This window comes from Chenopodium album, chromosome 4, assembly GCF_948465745.1.
Source record: "Chenopodium album chromosome 4, dcCheAlbu1.1, whole genome shotgun sequence".
NCBI classification, from domain to species: Eukaryota; Viridiplantae; Streptophyta; class Magnoliopsida; order Caryophyllales; family Amaranthaceae; genus Chenopodium; species Chenopodium album.
Window position 1 is genome coordinate 17,945,274 of NC_137837.1, and position 16,669 is coordinate 17,961,942.

The window sequence follows — 16,669 nt, forward strand, 5'->3', positions numbered from 1 at the left end:
TGGGATTAGCTTGGGAAATAACTGATGGATTGAAATTTGATCATAAATGAAAATTTATTAGTGGATTAATGGTGATGAAGAGGAGAAATTCAATGCGAGGAGAATAGGAAGATGAAACAAATTTGAAGCAAATAGCAACTCGTGTTCTTCCTATTTTTTAAAAAATTAAAAACTTATAAGAGAGGATTAATGAGGTGATGATATGTGTCATTTTTGGTTTGAGTTTTAAAATATTAGGTATAGAAGTAAGAAAGAAGAAGAAGAAGAAGAAGAAGTGGATTAATTAACGTCTTTGGGGATTGCTTGATAATAATTAATTAGTTATCAGTTACAAGCGTTTTGAAACTTGAAAGGGTTGGGAGTTTTAATTGCAAAAGACAATTATATTGTTGATGATAATTACTCCTTATAATGTTATGAGTATTTATTGATTCTGGGAAAAAATCTATATTTTTACCCACTTTGAGTTATACTTCGTATTATAAGATTTGAGCAAGATATCAACCTTATGGATGATAATAATAATAATACTATGACATTTGGGCAGCCTAATTTATCTCCTGGTGTTCGAGATGTAACAAAGAAAAAACAAATAAAATAACGTAGTTAAATAATTTTAAATACTGCTATATTATTATCTATATCACCCAAAGAATAATAATTTTTGTTATAGAAATAAAATTTAAATAAATACTAATGCACTATTATTAATTAAAACTTTATATATATATATTATAAATTTATATATAGTACCATTTAAATTTTAAGAGTTGTTTGTTTTAATACATGAACTACTAAAATTTAAGAATCAAGTATAAGGTTAGAGTAATTATAGAGCAAACTAAATACGGAGAATCAATAAGATTAAAATTATTTATGCACAAACCCTTTATTATACGTTATCTAATTTAAGATTCGTTTTAACTGAATAGGAATATTTACCCCATTAATTAGAGTCAATGGTTATAGTATAATTTGATAATATAACTTTTTGTCAATGGGCTAATAATTATATCATTTAATAAAAAAATATAATTATAATATTATTACTTTATATTATTCAAAAATAAATATTTAATTTTTTCTAGAATTAATAAAACAAAACAACAAAGGCCTTATACTTGGTAACAGAGAAAGAACATTGTCAAGGTTAGTTTTTATTTAATGGTAAATGGTAAATTGAAATAATTTGCCTACATTTGTGCTGCTAAGATTGATTAATTGGTTGTCCCAAATTGGATTAATTTTTTTTTGGGAAATTTCTATTGATAATTTGTTTTTTTTTTTTTTTTTTTTTTTTTTTTTTTTTTTTTTTTTTTTTTTTTTGGGAAATTTCTATTGATAATCTCTATTGATAATTTGTTAAGTTTTCACCAAAAAAAAAAAAAAAAAAAAAAAAAGGGAGTAGTTTGTTAGGTTGATTAATTTTTCGAGGATTCTAGATTATTTATGTTTTTTTGGCTTTTAGTTTAATTTCTGGGATTTGCTTATCCCTCCAAACAAAGATAAAAATATAATTTTACATACATTTTAACTTTACCATACTTTATTACAGTATATAATTGCATGTTTCATGTTTAATGTCCAAGTATAGCTGATTTTTGTTGTTCATTTGTGTTTATTGTTTCATCGTTTCATGATTGATTATCTCTAATTTTGTTTTTCTATTTAATCAATAATTATTTGGTTTGTATAATTCTATAATCTCATTTTTTTTTTAAAATTACTATCAAGTGACACCCATGATAATTTCAATTCACATTCAGGTATTGTAAGTTTTGGTGCCAAATATAATTAAAAAGGTTATTGGAGAATGGGAAAAGATTGTGGGATTAGCTTGGAAAATAACTTATGGATTTAAATTTGATCTTAAATGAAAATTTATCAGTGAATTAATGGTGATGAATAGTAGAAATTCAATGCGAGGAGAATAGGAAGACGAAACAAATCTGAAGCATATAGCAAGTCGTGTGCTTCCAATTATTTAAAAAATTAAAAACTTATAAGAGAGGATTAATGAGGTGATGATATGTGTCATTTTTGGTTTGAGTTTAAAATATTAGGTATAGAAGTAAGAAACAAGAAGTAGAAGAAGAAGTGGATTAATAAACATTTTTGGGGATTGCTTGATTAATTAATTATTAGTTACAAGCATTTCGAAACTTGAAAGGGTTGTGAGCTTTAATTGCAAAAGACAATTATATTGTTTACTAGATGTGAGCCCGTGCGATGCACGATTCTAGTAAATTATTTTATTTATTTTAAAATTTTGTATATTTATGAAGATCATTCATCAAATACATGGATAAACTTCCTAGTATCATAAGATGTTTTTTAATTTTAACACTATAGTTATCTTTTGTTGTTTTATTTATTTTATGTGACGCTTGAATTAAAAATCTCAAACCTTATTCGTTTATTTTGCTTATGTGACAATTTAAAGTTTTAATTCAAAAAATAAATGACAAATCTCTTTTTTTTTTTATTGATAAAAATAAGTCTTTTTCATATGTGTTTATTTAATATACTCGTTCGGTTTAAAATGTTAGTCTCATTTATAATCGTTTAACTATTAAAAATTATGGGGAATTCGTCATATGAAATTTAGGTTTATTCGTCTCAATGAGTACATTATTAAAATCAAACTTTTATAATATTTTCTAGGGAGAGATCAAAGATATTTGCGATAAAAAATTTACATTCATGTAAAAAAGATAATTATTACTTTTTTTTTTGAAAGAAGATAATTATTGGTTTTTTAAATTAATTTAAATTTTAATTATTCTCTATTCGTTGTTTTTATCTATGTATCAAAATTCTTAAATCTTATTCGTCACTTTTGCTTAGCTGGAGAGTAATTTTTTTAATTCTAAAATAAATTATTAATCTAATTTTTCATTGGACAAAATTATACCTTTTCTTATGTGGCGCGCCAAATACTCCCGAAAAATGTCTACTTTATTTATATATATTAGAATATAATTACTCCTTATAATGTTATGATTATTTTTTTATTTTGGAAAAAAATCTATATTTTTACCCACTTTGAGAGTTTGAGTTATACCTCGTATTATAAGATTTGAGCAAGATATCAACATTATGGATAATAATAATACTATGGCATTTGGGCAGCCTAATTTATCTCCCGGTGTTCGAGATATAACAAAGAAAAAACAAATAAAATAACATAGTTAAATAATTTTAAATAATGCTATATTATTATCTATATCACCCAAAGAATAATAATTTTTGTTTTAGAAATAAAATTTAAATAAATACTAATGCACTATTATTAATTATAACTATATATAATATAAATTTATAGATAGTAGCACTTAAATTTTACTAGTTCATGCACTGTTTTTTTTATTACATGAAATACTAAAATTTAAGTATCAAGTATAAGGTTAAATTAATTATTGAACAAACTAAATACTGAGAATCGATAAAATTAAAATTATTTATGCACAAACCCTTATTATACTTTATATAATTTAAGAGTCGTTATAACTTCATAGGAATATTTACCCCATTAATTACAGTAAATGTTTATAGTACAATTTGATAATATTATGTTTTGTCACTGGGCTAATAATTATATCATTTAATCAAAAATATAATAATAATATTATTACTTTATATTATTCATAAATATTTTTTTTTCTAGAATTAACAAAAGAAAACAACAAAGGCCTTATACTTGGTAACATAGAAAGAACATCATTGTCTAGGTTAGTTTTACTTAATGGTCAATGGTAAATACAAATAATTTGTCTAAATTTTTGCTACTAATATTGATTAATTGGTTGTCCCAAATTGGGTTAAATTGTTTTGGGAAATTTTTGTTGATAATTTGTTAGGTTTTCACCAAAAAAAAAAAAAAAAAAAAAAAAAAAAAAAAAAACCGGAGTAGCTTGTTAGGTTAATTAATTTTTCTAGGATTCTAGATTTTTTTATTTTTTTTTTGGCTTTTAGTTTCATTTCTAGGATTTGTTTATCCCTCCAAACAAAAGTAACAATATAATTTTACATATATTTTAACTTTACCATACTTTATTACAGTATATAATTTCAAGTTTTATGTTTATTGTCCAAGTATAGCTAATTTTTTGCTGTTCATTTTTGTTCATTGGTTTCATCTCATGATTTATATTTCAAATTTATTTTGTCTTATTAATTAATAATTATTTGGTCTATATATATAATGCTATAATCTCATACCAACTGATTTACGGGATATACTAGTATGTATGTTTTGGGAAAAATACTACTCGTATTATAAGTGGAAGTTATTATTGTTTCATTTAAAAAAGAAGTTATAGATTCTTTGTTTTACAGATAAGCTAATTATTTTCCAAAAAAAAAAAAAAAAAAAGATTGCACCATATTGAAGCATTGGTGTTTTGGAGAGTTGGGGTTAAACGTTGAAAAAACAACTCTTAATCATAGAATATTAACAGGTCATATAGAGACTAAATAGTATAAACATTATGAATTGATAATATTAATAATAAAATATTAGAGTATAATACATTGGGGTATTATATTATCATGGAATAATATAGACTTGGTGAGGAATATACGGCCTCTACTAGCTCTTCCCTTTTCACAATTTCATCACCAAATAACATATGCAACGTGATACCTAAAAAACTAGGTTAGTTGATTTTATTAACACGCGTCAATCACGTAAGAATTACATTGTAAAAGTCGTTATTCTAATTTAATCAATATTCATGAAAAGAACAAAAATAAACAAGATTCGTCTTGGCTTAAGTGATCAATCAACAATTAATCATTTAATTATATTCTTTACTTAACGCAAGATACTATGTGGAATTAATTAATTAAAAGTTCGTTTAAAGTGATCAAACTACACTAATTAATTAATTAAAGTTATTTTAAACAAGAAAATAATGTGATTGATCTAAGTGCTCTGGAATTTACCACTTCTCTTTGCTAGATCTTCGTTTAGAAGACTTATGGACTCCTTCTTGTTCGGGAACCTCCATCGTAATAACAAGTATTGAGAGGGGGTGATTGTTTAGGACAAGAGGGTTTGATAGTTCACAAAGTTTCTGCCAGAATTTTAGGTTAATTTATGTCTCTTTGAGCCTCGTATTAAGCCTCAATTTATAGGGAATGGGTACATTTAGGGTTTTGAACATTCTGCCGCAGCAGGTGTCACGCGCATCTGAATGGGTTGCGCGCGACAGCCCAACTCAAGTCATTGAGATGCGCTGCTTTGGGCAGCGCAACTGATGGTCTCGCGTACGATATTATGATAAGATTCGATTTTATATTTTTATGAAATCTGAATCTTTCGCAAGCGCATCACTAGTAGTTTCGCTGGGTGTTACGCGCAGCTAAATAAGTTGCGCGCGCTAGACCAACGCGACTCATTGAGATGCACGCGGATTTCCCTGCGGTAGCATTGAATTTTGACCTAGGCGCCTCTAAATCCGCCATAATTAGGCTTTAACTTCGGGCTTAAGCCTAATTATGACCGGACTTAGTTAATTGGACCTTATTTCATTTGTTTTTGGGTTAGGCTAGTCATTTTTGTGTCCTTGTGATTCAATCAGTTATCCATAAGTATTCTTCATGTTGACCCAACACGAATATGGTTTTATTTATCGTCATAGCACTTCCTGTCGGGACAAAAGGCCAAAAGTAGATGTCTACAGTAGGGCGGACCGCTTTCTCACAATCGGCTAGTATCTTATGACGGAGAAAAGCTTTTTTTTTTTTTTGCTCTTCTTTAGACAGCAGCTGAAATGGATTGTCAATATTGTCAGAAAGAGAGGAAGTAGTTCCTTTAGGTTTTCCCATATCTTTTCCCAACGACTACCTGATAAGGCGGTGCCTAAAAGTGCTAAGGGTAGGTTGTTCCTCTTCAATACTACTATCAGACATCTAATACACTAGCCTAAGCTAAAATGGCAGGAAAAAAAAATCGTAATCATGCAAAATAAAAACTTAGGGTTTGTAGATACCTTAGATTATTCGCCTTGAACAAAGGTATTGAATTGTTTCCCAATTGAAATCCGATTCCGTTTCGTTATAACAGTGCCTGCTATGAGAATGACAAAAATCTCTCTCAAATTCGCTCTATTTTTGCTTGCAGAAAGGATAAGAATGAAAAGCAAGTAAGGGAATAACCAGAATTTAGGGGGTTAAGAAGTGACGATTGATATGACCGTCCTGTCAGGGATCCAATGACAAGGGTAATTTTGCGATTTTAAAGTTTAAGCGTTAGATTTTTGACACGTGTCACAACACTTTTAGAGTTCCCGCCTAACCAATAAAACGATTGCCATTCTTATCAGGTATCTAGTTTGCAATCGGTAAAAAAAATATATATAAAACAAAAAAAAGGCTGGGGGGTTTGTTACTTTAAGTAGACCTTGTTTGCAGTCGACAAACAAGGTCACTTGGGTGAGAAAATGGAGTTTTTTCTCTCCCTTATTGTGTTAAGTAGACCTTGTTTGCAGTCGGCAAACAAGGTCACTAAGGGGGAAAAACGGAGTTTTTTTCGCTCCATTATTGTTTTAAGTAGACCTTGTTTATAGCCGGCAAACTAGGTCACTTGGGAGGAAAAACAAAGTTTTTTTCACTCCCTTCTTGTGTTAAGTAGACCTTACTTAAAGCCGGCAAATAAGGTCACTTGGGGGGGAAAACGGAGGTTTTTTGCTCCCTTCTTGTGTTAAGTAGACCTTGTTTGCAGTCGACAAACAAGGTCACTTTGGAGCGAAAACGGAGTATTTTCGCTCCCTTATTGTGTTAAGTAGACCTTGATTGTAGTCGGCAAACAAGGTCACTTGGAGGGAAAAACGAAGTATTTTCGCTCGCTTATTGTGTTAAGTACACCTTGTTTGCAGTCGGCAAACAAGGTCACTTGGGGGGGAAAACGGAATTTTTTTCGCTCCCTTGTCGTGTTTAGTAGACCTTGTTTCCAACCGGCAAACAAGGTCACTTGGGGAGAAAACGAATTTTTTTGTGTTAAGTAGACCTTGTTTGCAGCCGGCAAGCAAGGTCACTTGGGGGGGAAAACGGAGTTTTTTTGCTCCGTTATTGTGTTAATTAGTAGACCTTGTTTGCAGTCGGAAAACAAGGTCACTTAGAGGGGGGGGGGGGGGAACAGAGTTTTTTCGCTCCCTTATTGTGTTAAGTAGACCTTGTTTGCAGTCGGCAAACAAGGTCACTTAGGGGGAAAACGAAGTTTTTTCACTCCCTTATTGTGCTAAGTAGACCTTGTTTAATTTGTAGTCAGCAAACAAGGTCACTTGGGGGGTAAAACGGAGTTTCTTCACTCCCTTATTGTGTTAAGTAGTAGACCTTGTTTACAGTCGGCAAATAAGGTCACTTAGGGGAAAAAACGGAGTTTTTTCGCTCCTTTATTTTGTTAAGTAGACCTTGTTTGCAGTCGGCAAACAAAATAACTTGGGGGGAAAACGGAGTTTTTTCGCTCCCTTATTGTATTAAGTAGACCTTGTTTCTAGTCGGCAAACAAGGTCACTTGGGGGGGGGGGGGGGGCGGGAACGAAGTTTTTTTGCTCCCTTAATATGTTAAGTAGACCATGTTTACAGTCGGCAAACTAGGTCACTTGGAGGGGAAAACTGAGTTTTTTTCGCTCCCTTATTATGTTCAGTAGACCTTGTTTGCAGTAGGCAAACTAGGTCACTTAATAAAAAAAATAAAAAAAAAAAGAGTTTTTTCGCTTTTATATACCCCAGAAAAATAATTCTTAGTTCTCTTGATCGTACTTCAACATAACCAAGTTGGCACATCCCAAGTTAAGGTGAAAAATGCTAGACAGAGTGAAAGAAACATATGACCCAGACTTGCTCTTCCAATTCGAAGACCATAATAGACATTATTGCACATAAGTGAGAACATTAGCTATTCTAACGTCCTCACTTGGAGGGCTAGTTGTATGGGGAGATACGATATCTAGTACAGTGGCGATATCAATTCGTTTACAGTCTAAACGGGTTTGGATTTATAATCATAAAACCCATATCGGTAATATCACATAACGACATTGATATCGGCACCTCTTCAAATTCAGCACGTGGTGTTGGTTAATCGACACTTGGCATAAAGTGGTTGGCAGTTGAAGTTATTATAAATAAGTAAGATTATCCCAATTGAAAGGTAGCATTTATTACTCTCGCTCCCTCTTCTTTATTTCTCTCTTCATATCATATTTTCTTTCTCTTAAACACTTTCCAACTTTATCATCAGAGTGGTTATCCCTGGATTCACCCCGGGGTTAGCTAATCCTCATTTCCTATGTAGGTGCTTAGCCAGACGATAAGGTTTTTACAGATTTTGTATATATGTTGTCGGATCCAAACCGGAACATAAGCCTTCTCAATCACAGCCAGAAACTAAAACTATAAATATTTTTTTCCCGATATATATAGAAAGTATAATCAACACATAAAACTAGTAAAAGATTACTTCTAGCTCAAATGGCCAATTCATAGGCAAAATTGACTAATTCTATACTACCGTAACTATTATTAAAGCATCAAGGAAAGAATATATAGTAATCACAGTGGCTCTAATCTCCAGAGCGCATGAGGTGATGATGATGATGATGAGGAGGAGGAGGAGGACCTTGCACAATACTAAAGCGTTCGAGTTTGACAGTATCGTTCAATATGCATATTGATTGATCCACCCCTGCATCACAGCAGCTTAAGTTCAAACCACATCATATGATAGACCTCGAGTGCAGCACGTACAGGCCGGCCAGGAGAACAATTCTCAAACTCTCCTCCATATGTACTCCTACCTCCTAGACAGAGTTTGTAACATTGTGGTGTTTAGTCTTTACGTTCAACTAGGAGAGGTTTGAACGTTAACATCACACCTACGAGTTCCACCACATTGAGGAGGAAGAAGACTAAGTGTGTGCCTGCATAATGCCATCCAGAATCCGAGTTAGCTTAGTTTACAGTACAAAACTAGAGCAACTAACCAACTATATGTCTCAAAGTAATCTTTTTGTTACACCTCGACACATAGATTAGGAAAGGCGGCAGTTGTGTATGAATAAATCTTGAAACTACAAAGTATATAATAATAAGAAAATGCAAATATACTGTTGGAATTTTAAGAGAAGAAGAGGTTATATGATACATTATAGTCTTATAGTAAACTATTGATAATCATACTTTGTAAAAAGCTTTATAAATGAACTAGCCTTGTGGCCCGTGCAATGCACGGGTTATTTCTATAAAATTGTATTGAGAGATAAGTGAGGAATTATCAGTAAGTCATTATAGGGTATAATATGTAATTGGAAACATGATTAAAGAAATTAAAATTTTAGAACTTTAATCGAAAAAAAGGCTTAAATAAAAGGTGGAAGTGCTAAAATTAAAGAGAGAATAGGAAAAGGTTGAATTAAAGGGGAGAGAAGAAGATGAAGAGATGGAGTGTGTATGAAAAATAAAGTATAAATTTAATGAAAGAATTAAAAAAAATGGTGTAATAAAAAATTAATAGTGTAAGATGACATGTGGCACTATGGTTGGGGAAATGTAATAGAATGGATGGGGACATGTGTCTTTCTTAGTTTCTTGGTTATAGTTTTTAAATACTAAGTATAGATATCAACATCAACATTCTGGTTTGGAATGCAGCAAATTCTTTTCTTTATATTCTGTTTGAAATGCATCAAATTCTTTTCCTTATATTCTGTTTGAAAGCTTTTCAAATCAATATGAACATCAACAGCACATCTGCACATGTCAATGTCAACATTTTCACCTACCTATCATGAAATCGGGTAGCCAAACAAAATAAATGCAATTTTTCTAAGGAGAAGTCCTGAATTCCAAATGTTCACAGTTCATTCATCTAATTTCTTTTCTTTTATTGGACGAGTTATTCCAACAATACAATATAACTTAATACGTTATATACGATTGCTATATGCACACAAACTAAGGCTGCTGAAGAAAGACTGTTGATTTGGTAAGTGTGTGCAAGGAAAGGGTGGATAGATAGTGAATAAAAAGTTTGGCATGTGTAAGAAAAAGGAAAAACTGTAACAAAAGTGATCAGAAAGGTGTAAATATTGTGAGGTAAGGTAGTATGTGGGTTTGCCAAAAATTGAATAAATCGTAAGTGTAAAGAACTTTCAGGAACAAACTTTGGAAAACTTAAAAAAAAAACTTTCAGCAATGAAAACTATATTGTGTTTCAAAGGTAATTAAGTCACTGCTTAAGAACGCTTGTATAGAAAAAAGAGTGACATGCATTTTCACGATGATTGATGCAGCAGCAATGTAACAAAATGAGAAGTACTCTGTGTATAGAAATACTTGGTATAATTCTCTAGAGTCTAGACTGTACCTGGGAGGAAGGAAGCATCTTGACGCTTTTCTGACCATGAAAGCCTAAAAATTACATAAACAAAAACACGATATAAGAAGAAGAACCATACAGAGCTATCAAACATACAAACATGGTTAAATTTCCAATAAAACCTGGAGATTATATAAACAAACAAACTGAAAGGACAACTCCAATCATTATTCTTATGTCCTCAAGGCCTCTTAAGGGCACCTTTCATCAAAATTTCCAATAAAAGACTAATACTTGATATGGTAGTGTCTCGAAAAGGGTAGACAGTACACGGTAGTATAATCACTGGAAAGGGGTGTGGTGCATTTTGTAGTAAACAAACTAAGAAACAAAAGCACTTACAATGCACCACCACAAGCTGGACCAATTGCTTTAAAAAGGGACATGGCAGTCATAGAAATTCCGTTGGCTGCTCCACGTTGATCTTGATCCTGTGTTAACAAAATATTCATCTCAAGTGCATAGAGAAATTATTCATGTAATATAACTTTGCATGAGGAACAGTTAGAAGGTCAAGGTACAATACCACAGCTCGGTTTTGCAGAATAAATGTGCTGGTGATGATGCATATCTGATCATAGATTACGAAATAGAATAAAATTAGAAATAAACTACCAAAGGGGAACATATATCTTCAACTATTACTCATACTAAGACTAAAGTGCTCTTTGATCTTGATCCCTAGTAGAGACATTTAAATTGCATGGCGGATTAAAGATACCATATGTTGCTAAAATATTTAAGTAAAACAAAGTTTGTTTGCTTTACTTACTGATAAACAATTCTTGATCATAGAGGCAGAATTTAACAAGATGCTAAGGCTTAGCCCTGAAAACAATGCAAGGAAAGGATAACTTTGTAGCAGAGGTATTGACAACGCCTGCAAGAAGAAGTAGGTAATGTTATCATACTCGCGCGCATTAGTCATGGAAAACAAGCATGAATAATCACACGGTTAAAAAAAGCATACCCCACAAATTCGAGCAAACATGACAGGTCCAAAGAATTTGTTCAAGTATGGATATAAGATGAGCTGAAAAACCATCATCCCAAAACCTTTGAAAGGAGACAGGAATGAAAAATATAAAGAAAGGTTAGTGCAATCTGTGGAAGCAAAAATAATATTGAAGTCATTCATTTATAAGAAGCAAGTAGAATTTTACACTCTTAAAGATAACTCTTCATTTGTAAACCATAGATGACTTTACTTAGATGCTATATAACTGATGACTTTACTTAGATGCTATATAACTGACAGTTTGAAAATCAGACAAATAGTATACGACGTATATCTTCATAATAACAGTTTCGCAACAAAAAATAGATTGAACAATATACCATAAAACTAAGTATGCATATATGATCTGCCCCTATGAGTTTAAGCTTTTGAAAGTACAAGCAATAAGGTAACCAATAAACGATTCCTCTATACCTGTGACAGAAAGAACAACACCTACGTCTTCAGAAGAAAAGCTTAATCCTCCAAGTTTCCTTGGGCTTACTGCCCACAATGAGAATATCTATAGAAATGATGATGTTCTAAGTCAAGACAACTAATCCAAAACCGAAAAATAAAGATTGCAACAAGGATAGTTCATATCTACAAAATTGGACAGCTAATTCTAAACAAATATAGCTTGCAAATAGTAGATGTTATATCAAAGTTGGTATATGGACTATACATGTATCACAAAGAACCCAACAGAGAAAGTGAGGGATAGCTTAAGTGGTTAGAGCTTCCCTCCCGGTCCCAGGAGATTCTGGATTAATTCTCACCTCCGCCCTTGTGGCTCTCTAAACACCAAAAAAAACAAAGAACCCAACAGAATAAACCCTAAGTCTGTGTGCAACTTATAAATTCGTGCTTATGAATTAATCGTTGTGGCCTCATATATATTGTAATGTTAGCATTTGAGGTGATTTAACATGTCCTCTTGTACAAAATAGAAAATGAAATACATAATCCAGATATTATGTACATTGATTGAAGGAATGCATGGTTTCTGACTTGTGATATACATTGCACTTCAAACTTATTTAAAGTTGAAGACTTCTTAGAATGCTGTCAAAAATAAGGAAATTGCAAGTAATTGCTACTGTAAATATTTTTTGTGAGCAAGATTTTCAGAGTAATATTAGGAGAAAGATGAGTAACGCTTACCTCAGTGTAAGCCATATCATGCAGTGAGAAAATACAATACACAATAATAGAGGACATCAAAGGCCAATTTCTGAATAAGCTTTTCGCAGATACGTCAGCTTGTCCTTCAATTTCCTTCCCACTGCTCTTCTCATCTGCGCAGTAGCTTGCAGCTTCCAACGCTTCATACGAATCATCCCCTGATAAGTTCTTTGATTTGTGCGTGTGCAATGACTCCTGTGCAACGACATTGCTAGTTAACTTAATTTGTAATGCCTATTGTGAAAGCTGAACAAGAACTGAATAATTTTGTATTCATAACAAAATTTAACCTCATTATTCAACTTACACTAGTATGAATAAATTTATGGAAATTGAAGAAATTTACATATCATGGATTCAAGGTTAAGATCACACTTGAGAAGTCTTGATAATTTCTTTAGCTATACTTTTACAAAGCAACAGATAAAGGGACTAACCGGAAGCCAAAACGAACCAACAGTGATTACTGCTGCAAATGCAGATGTGATAAGGCAGGGCAAAAAGTACGGAAATCTGCAGCAAACATACAAATTTGCATTGTTATAACACCTGAACCAGATTCAAGGAATATCATCACACGAACTCCTTAATTCAAAACCATTAGCCCCAGGCGTATGAGAACTGACCTTCCAAACAATGACTCTTGGGAAAATATCTGAGGGTACTTTTCTGCAGGCTAAAGAATAATGAAAATGTCTCAGATTAATGACTTATTTGTACTAAGGGGTTCAAAATTATTAATGTAAGAGAAGAATATATTGCAACGACAGCTAAGTACCTTCAGACATTACACCATGCAAGCTACTGCATGAACTAATGTATTCCAACAGATAATTTCAGAGAAGAACCAATGCATACAGTCCTTTATCTAGAGCTTCAGGGCTAGGCTTCAGCAGTAAATTCTACAACACGGTTCATGTGGAGGGGAGGGGAGAATAGGTTGACACTACGTTGTTACCACAACTCTGTAAGGACCGTAAGTCTGTAACTAGTTATAAACAGGACTAGATATTGTCCTGGTTCATCTACTAAATTACATTTCAACTTCTAGTTATCTTCGCACCATGACTAGGTGCTCTTTCCAATAGAAAATTCTAAAGAAATGTAATACTACAGGATTCTTGCTCAAATCAAGCAGTTAAACAAGATTAACATGAGCAACATCTGTGATTTAACAATACACGGAGAGATGACAGCTTACCTGGGAAAGTAAACCTCCAAGTGCCGGTCCAATGATCAACCCTATACCCCAAGCTGTAGTAATCTGTACAAAGTCAAAATGTATAACAGAATTGTTCCTCAATTACTTACTAATATACTGGACTTAGTTGGTGCATGAATTAGCTGAAGAAGCTTACCATGGACATGCCTACAGCCTGATGTTCTTCCCGACAAATCTCTGATACATAAGCCTGCTCATAATGAAAAATTAACCTTGTTATTTGAGAAGAAAGTGATTAACATTAGAGAAAGGAAAAAACAATCTTAATACTAGATGCACAATACACAGCCATGTACGGAGGAAGTCGTTGAAAGAGATTTATGCAAAACAGCAAGCCTTACCTTAGCAGGCCCAAGTAATCCACACAAACTTCCTAAAAGGAATCTTGCTGAGACTGCCATCCAAAAGTTTACACTCAGACCAAACATAGTGTTGAAAATCACCCTGAAATGTGACAATGACCAGAACAATAAATAACAGCATGCACTATTATTGAATCAGGTAGAAGAAAGCTGAATTAGAAATGGGAGTAGAAATGGAAGTATTTGGTTACTAACACAGCTATTGTTCCTGTAATGATGATAGGCTTCCGACCATATCGATCAGCAAGTTTCCCCCAAACTACAGAAGTCAATGCCCGTCCAAACATGAAAGCAGATCCTTTGACATAAAATAGACACCATAAAGGATCAATTCTCTATCTTCTTATGAAAATACACTGAAATAAACAAGTATGCAAAAGAAACAGAAAAAGAAATCTCACCAACAAAACCTGCATAATATCCCACATCTGCCTCTTGCTCAGCTATATGGAAATCTCTAATCTGCACATATATATATATAATTATTGTCATACAGAACAAGTATATAGTATTAGTCCCCCCTAAAGAATGCTAGAGACCACAATATCACACTCTTCAGACAAAACAACTGCTCTAGGTGAATTTAAAATTGGCTTTATATGTTTCACTCTTTATTATATGAGGACTGAACTTTCATAAATTTATTAATTAGCTATTTATAACACCAGTGCTAATAAATTTATTATATTTTCCTTTTCAATATCTGTAAATGAGGATGCTTCTTGGTAAACATTCTGCTATCAAATGTTTTTCACCTTACAACATATAAAGGACAGCTCTTTTTTTTTTTTTTTTGGTCTTAATAAATTTTTGGAAAAGGGAAAAGAAAGTCGTCACTAAATTTCCTACACGTTCCTAGCAAGGCTACAAAACCAAGCTGCAATGGGTAATATCAGAGGCTAATATCTATCTTGCTCCACATTGCAGCCTGTAACACAACATACTTATATACTTCCTAGCTAAAACAACCTTCCAGCTTTATGAGAAGCTTAGAATGCAACGCAGCCGTTCTCCGGAATAGAACTTCCTCCTTATATCTGTTGTATTGCTTTCTTCTATTGACTCACAATTTTAATCATAACTTTAGACATAGCAGAATAGCAGAGGAAGTGCAGCACAGATGGCATGCTAAGCATACTAATGATAGTGAGCTCATGGTTTTGTTAATTTGTGTACAAAAAACATCAAATTTAGCAACATTTATTTCTTACCATGAAGTAAAGAAATGGGAAGAGCGATGATATTGGCAGAGCTGCACATAAAAGACAGGGAATAGATCAGAGTTCTATAATACGATTATGTATTATTAGTCCCGAGTTCTATCACAATATTTGCAAAGAGAATAACAAGAACTTTCTATAATCTATATAATTCAATCATTGAGAAAACTGCAAATTGCAACTTATGAGCTTCACATGTTCAATCATAAAGAAAATGCACATATTGGTACCTAAAGCTAGCTAAAATTTTGGTTTTAAACAAGGGTAACACCTATTAGCTTACCGTGTAGAATCAATAAAAATAACTTGTTTCAAAGTCTCAACTATCAACACAGCCATACAGACACCGTACCACCACCATTAACCCTTCATACCCTCCGCGCCACTCAGCTTACCACCAGAGCCATCTATCCTTTAAACACCCTCTCAAACCCCCCCCCCCCCTGCAATGCCGCTATGTTGGCTTGGTCTGTCCTGGCCTTTGTCCATAGGCCCATGATTATTCCACTAGAGTTGATTCAACCCGGCTAGTCCAAGCTGAAATGCATTTTTTTTTTCTTTTCCCTTTTGATGTGAAGCATGTTAGCATGATGTTGGAATATATCTTTGTCAACTTTTACAAAATTAGACTCAGAATAGTCACAAATACACACTACTCTAATGCTCAAGTTACTAGAGTTCAGCTAAAGTATTGCACCAACAGAAAATATTCAACCTTTTCATTAAACTCTTGACTCTACATTCTCTCCCTAATCAACAACAACCAATCATTGTACATATAACATAATATTGAAAAAGAAAGCCGGAAAATCAATTCATTCTAACAGTCAACTCATACCATTGCACAAGACAATGATCCAAATGCTAGCCAGTAATTTCCAGGGTATGCTATCATCAGTATCTTTTCGCTTTTCAATCTTACATCCAGGACAATCCTCATAATATACCTTCTTCAATAGCGGGACTTTGCGCTCATCCTCCATTTTTCACCAATAAGATACTGATAGTATTGCCCTGCCTCAATAGTCAATACTACTTACACCTGATCAACATAAATATTTCATATCAATATATCATTACACCCATATAAAAACAGCATATAAATTTTATAACTAATCATCAACTAACAAGAAGTTAAAGAAGAACTTTAGAACAATGTTGTCTTATATATCATTTTAACTATACCAGCTGATATATTCAACAAAGTGCAATATTATATGGGCCTCAGAAAAATGTCTTTTTTTTCTTCCAGTTTCAGGCTTTCTGAGGATACAGTATATATAGTTTCATGTAATTTGT

General features: G+C 32.6%; 1 protein-coding gene across 2 annotated transcripts; it reads right to left on the reverse strand.

Moving 5' to 3' along the window:
- Window positions 1-8,395: 8,395 nt before the first annotated feature.
- Window positions 8,396-16,669, reverse strand: LOC145628993 (protein ZINC INDUCED FACILITATOR-LIKE 1-like). 2 transcript variants are annotated; one of them, XM_081681454.1, is made up of 18 exons: window positions 16,556-16,669; window positions 16,209-16,412; window positions 15,362-15,402; window positions 14,552-14,612; window positions 14,346-14,448; window positions 14,130-14,232; window positions 13,925-13,978; window positions 13,768-13,830; window positions 13,193-13,242; window positions 13,004-13,079; window positions 12,546-12,761; window positions 11,817-11,904; window positions 11,355-11,440; window positions 11,157-11,264; window positions 10,911-10,955; window positions 10,727-10,815; window positions 10,373-10,416; window positions 8,396-8,927 (listed from the first exon to the last, which is right to left on the reverse strand). In XM_081681454.1, exons 2-18 carry the CDS (start codon window positions 16,351-16,353, stop codon window positions 8,836-8,838), a joined length of 1,464 nt encoding a protein of 487 aa, XP_081537580.1. In that variant the 5' UTR covers window positions 16,354-16,412; window positions 16,556-16,669; the 3' UTR covers window positions 8,396-8,835. The 2 variants fall into 2 exon arrangements, with proteins under 2 accessions (XP_081537580.1, XP_081537581.1); XM_081681455.1 differs by lacking the exon at window positions 16,556-16,669 and having other exon boundaries at window positions 16,209-16,549.

Excerpts from the sequence above, each read along its gene's own strand:
- LOC145628993 (XM_081681454.1), bottom strand. The coding sequence starts at position 16,353 with ATGGAGGATGAGCGCAAAGTCCCGCTATTGAAGAAGGTATATTATGAG. Across the intron at positions 13,080-13,192 it reads CAAGAGTCATTGTTTGGAAG|ATTTCCGTACTTTTTGCCCT; the intron begins GTCAGTTCTCAT and ends TGTTTGCTGCAG. Across the intron at positions 11,265-11,354 it reads TGTTTGCTCGAATTTGTGGG|GCGTTGTCAATACCTCTGCT; the intron begins GTATGCTTTTTT and ends TTCTTCTTGCAG.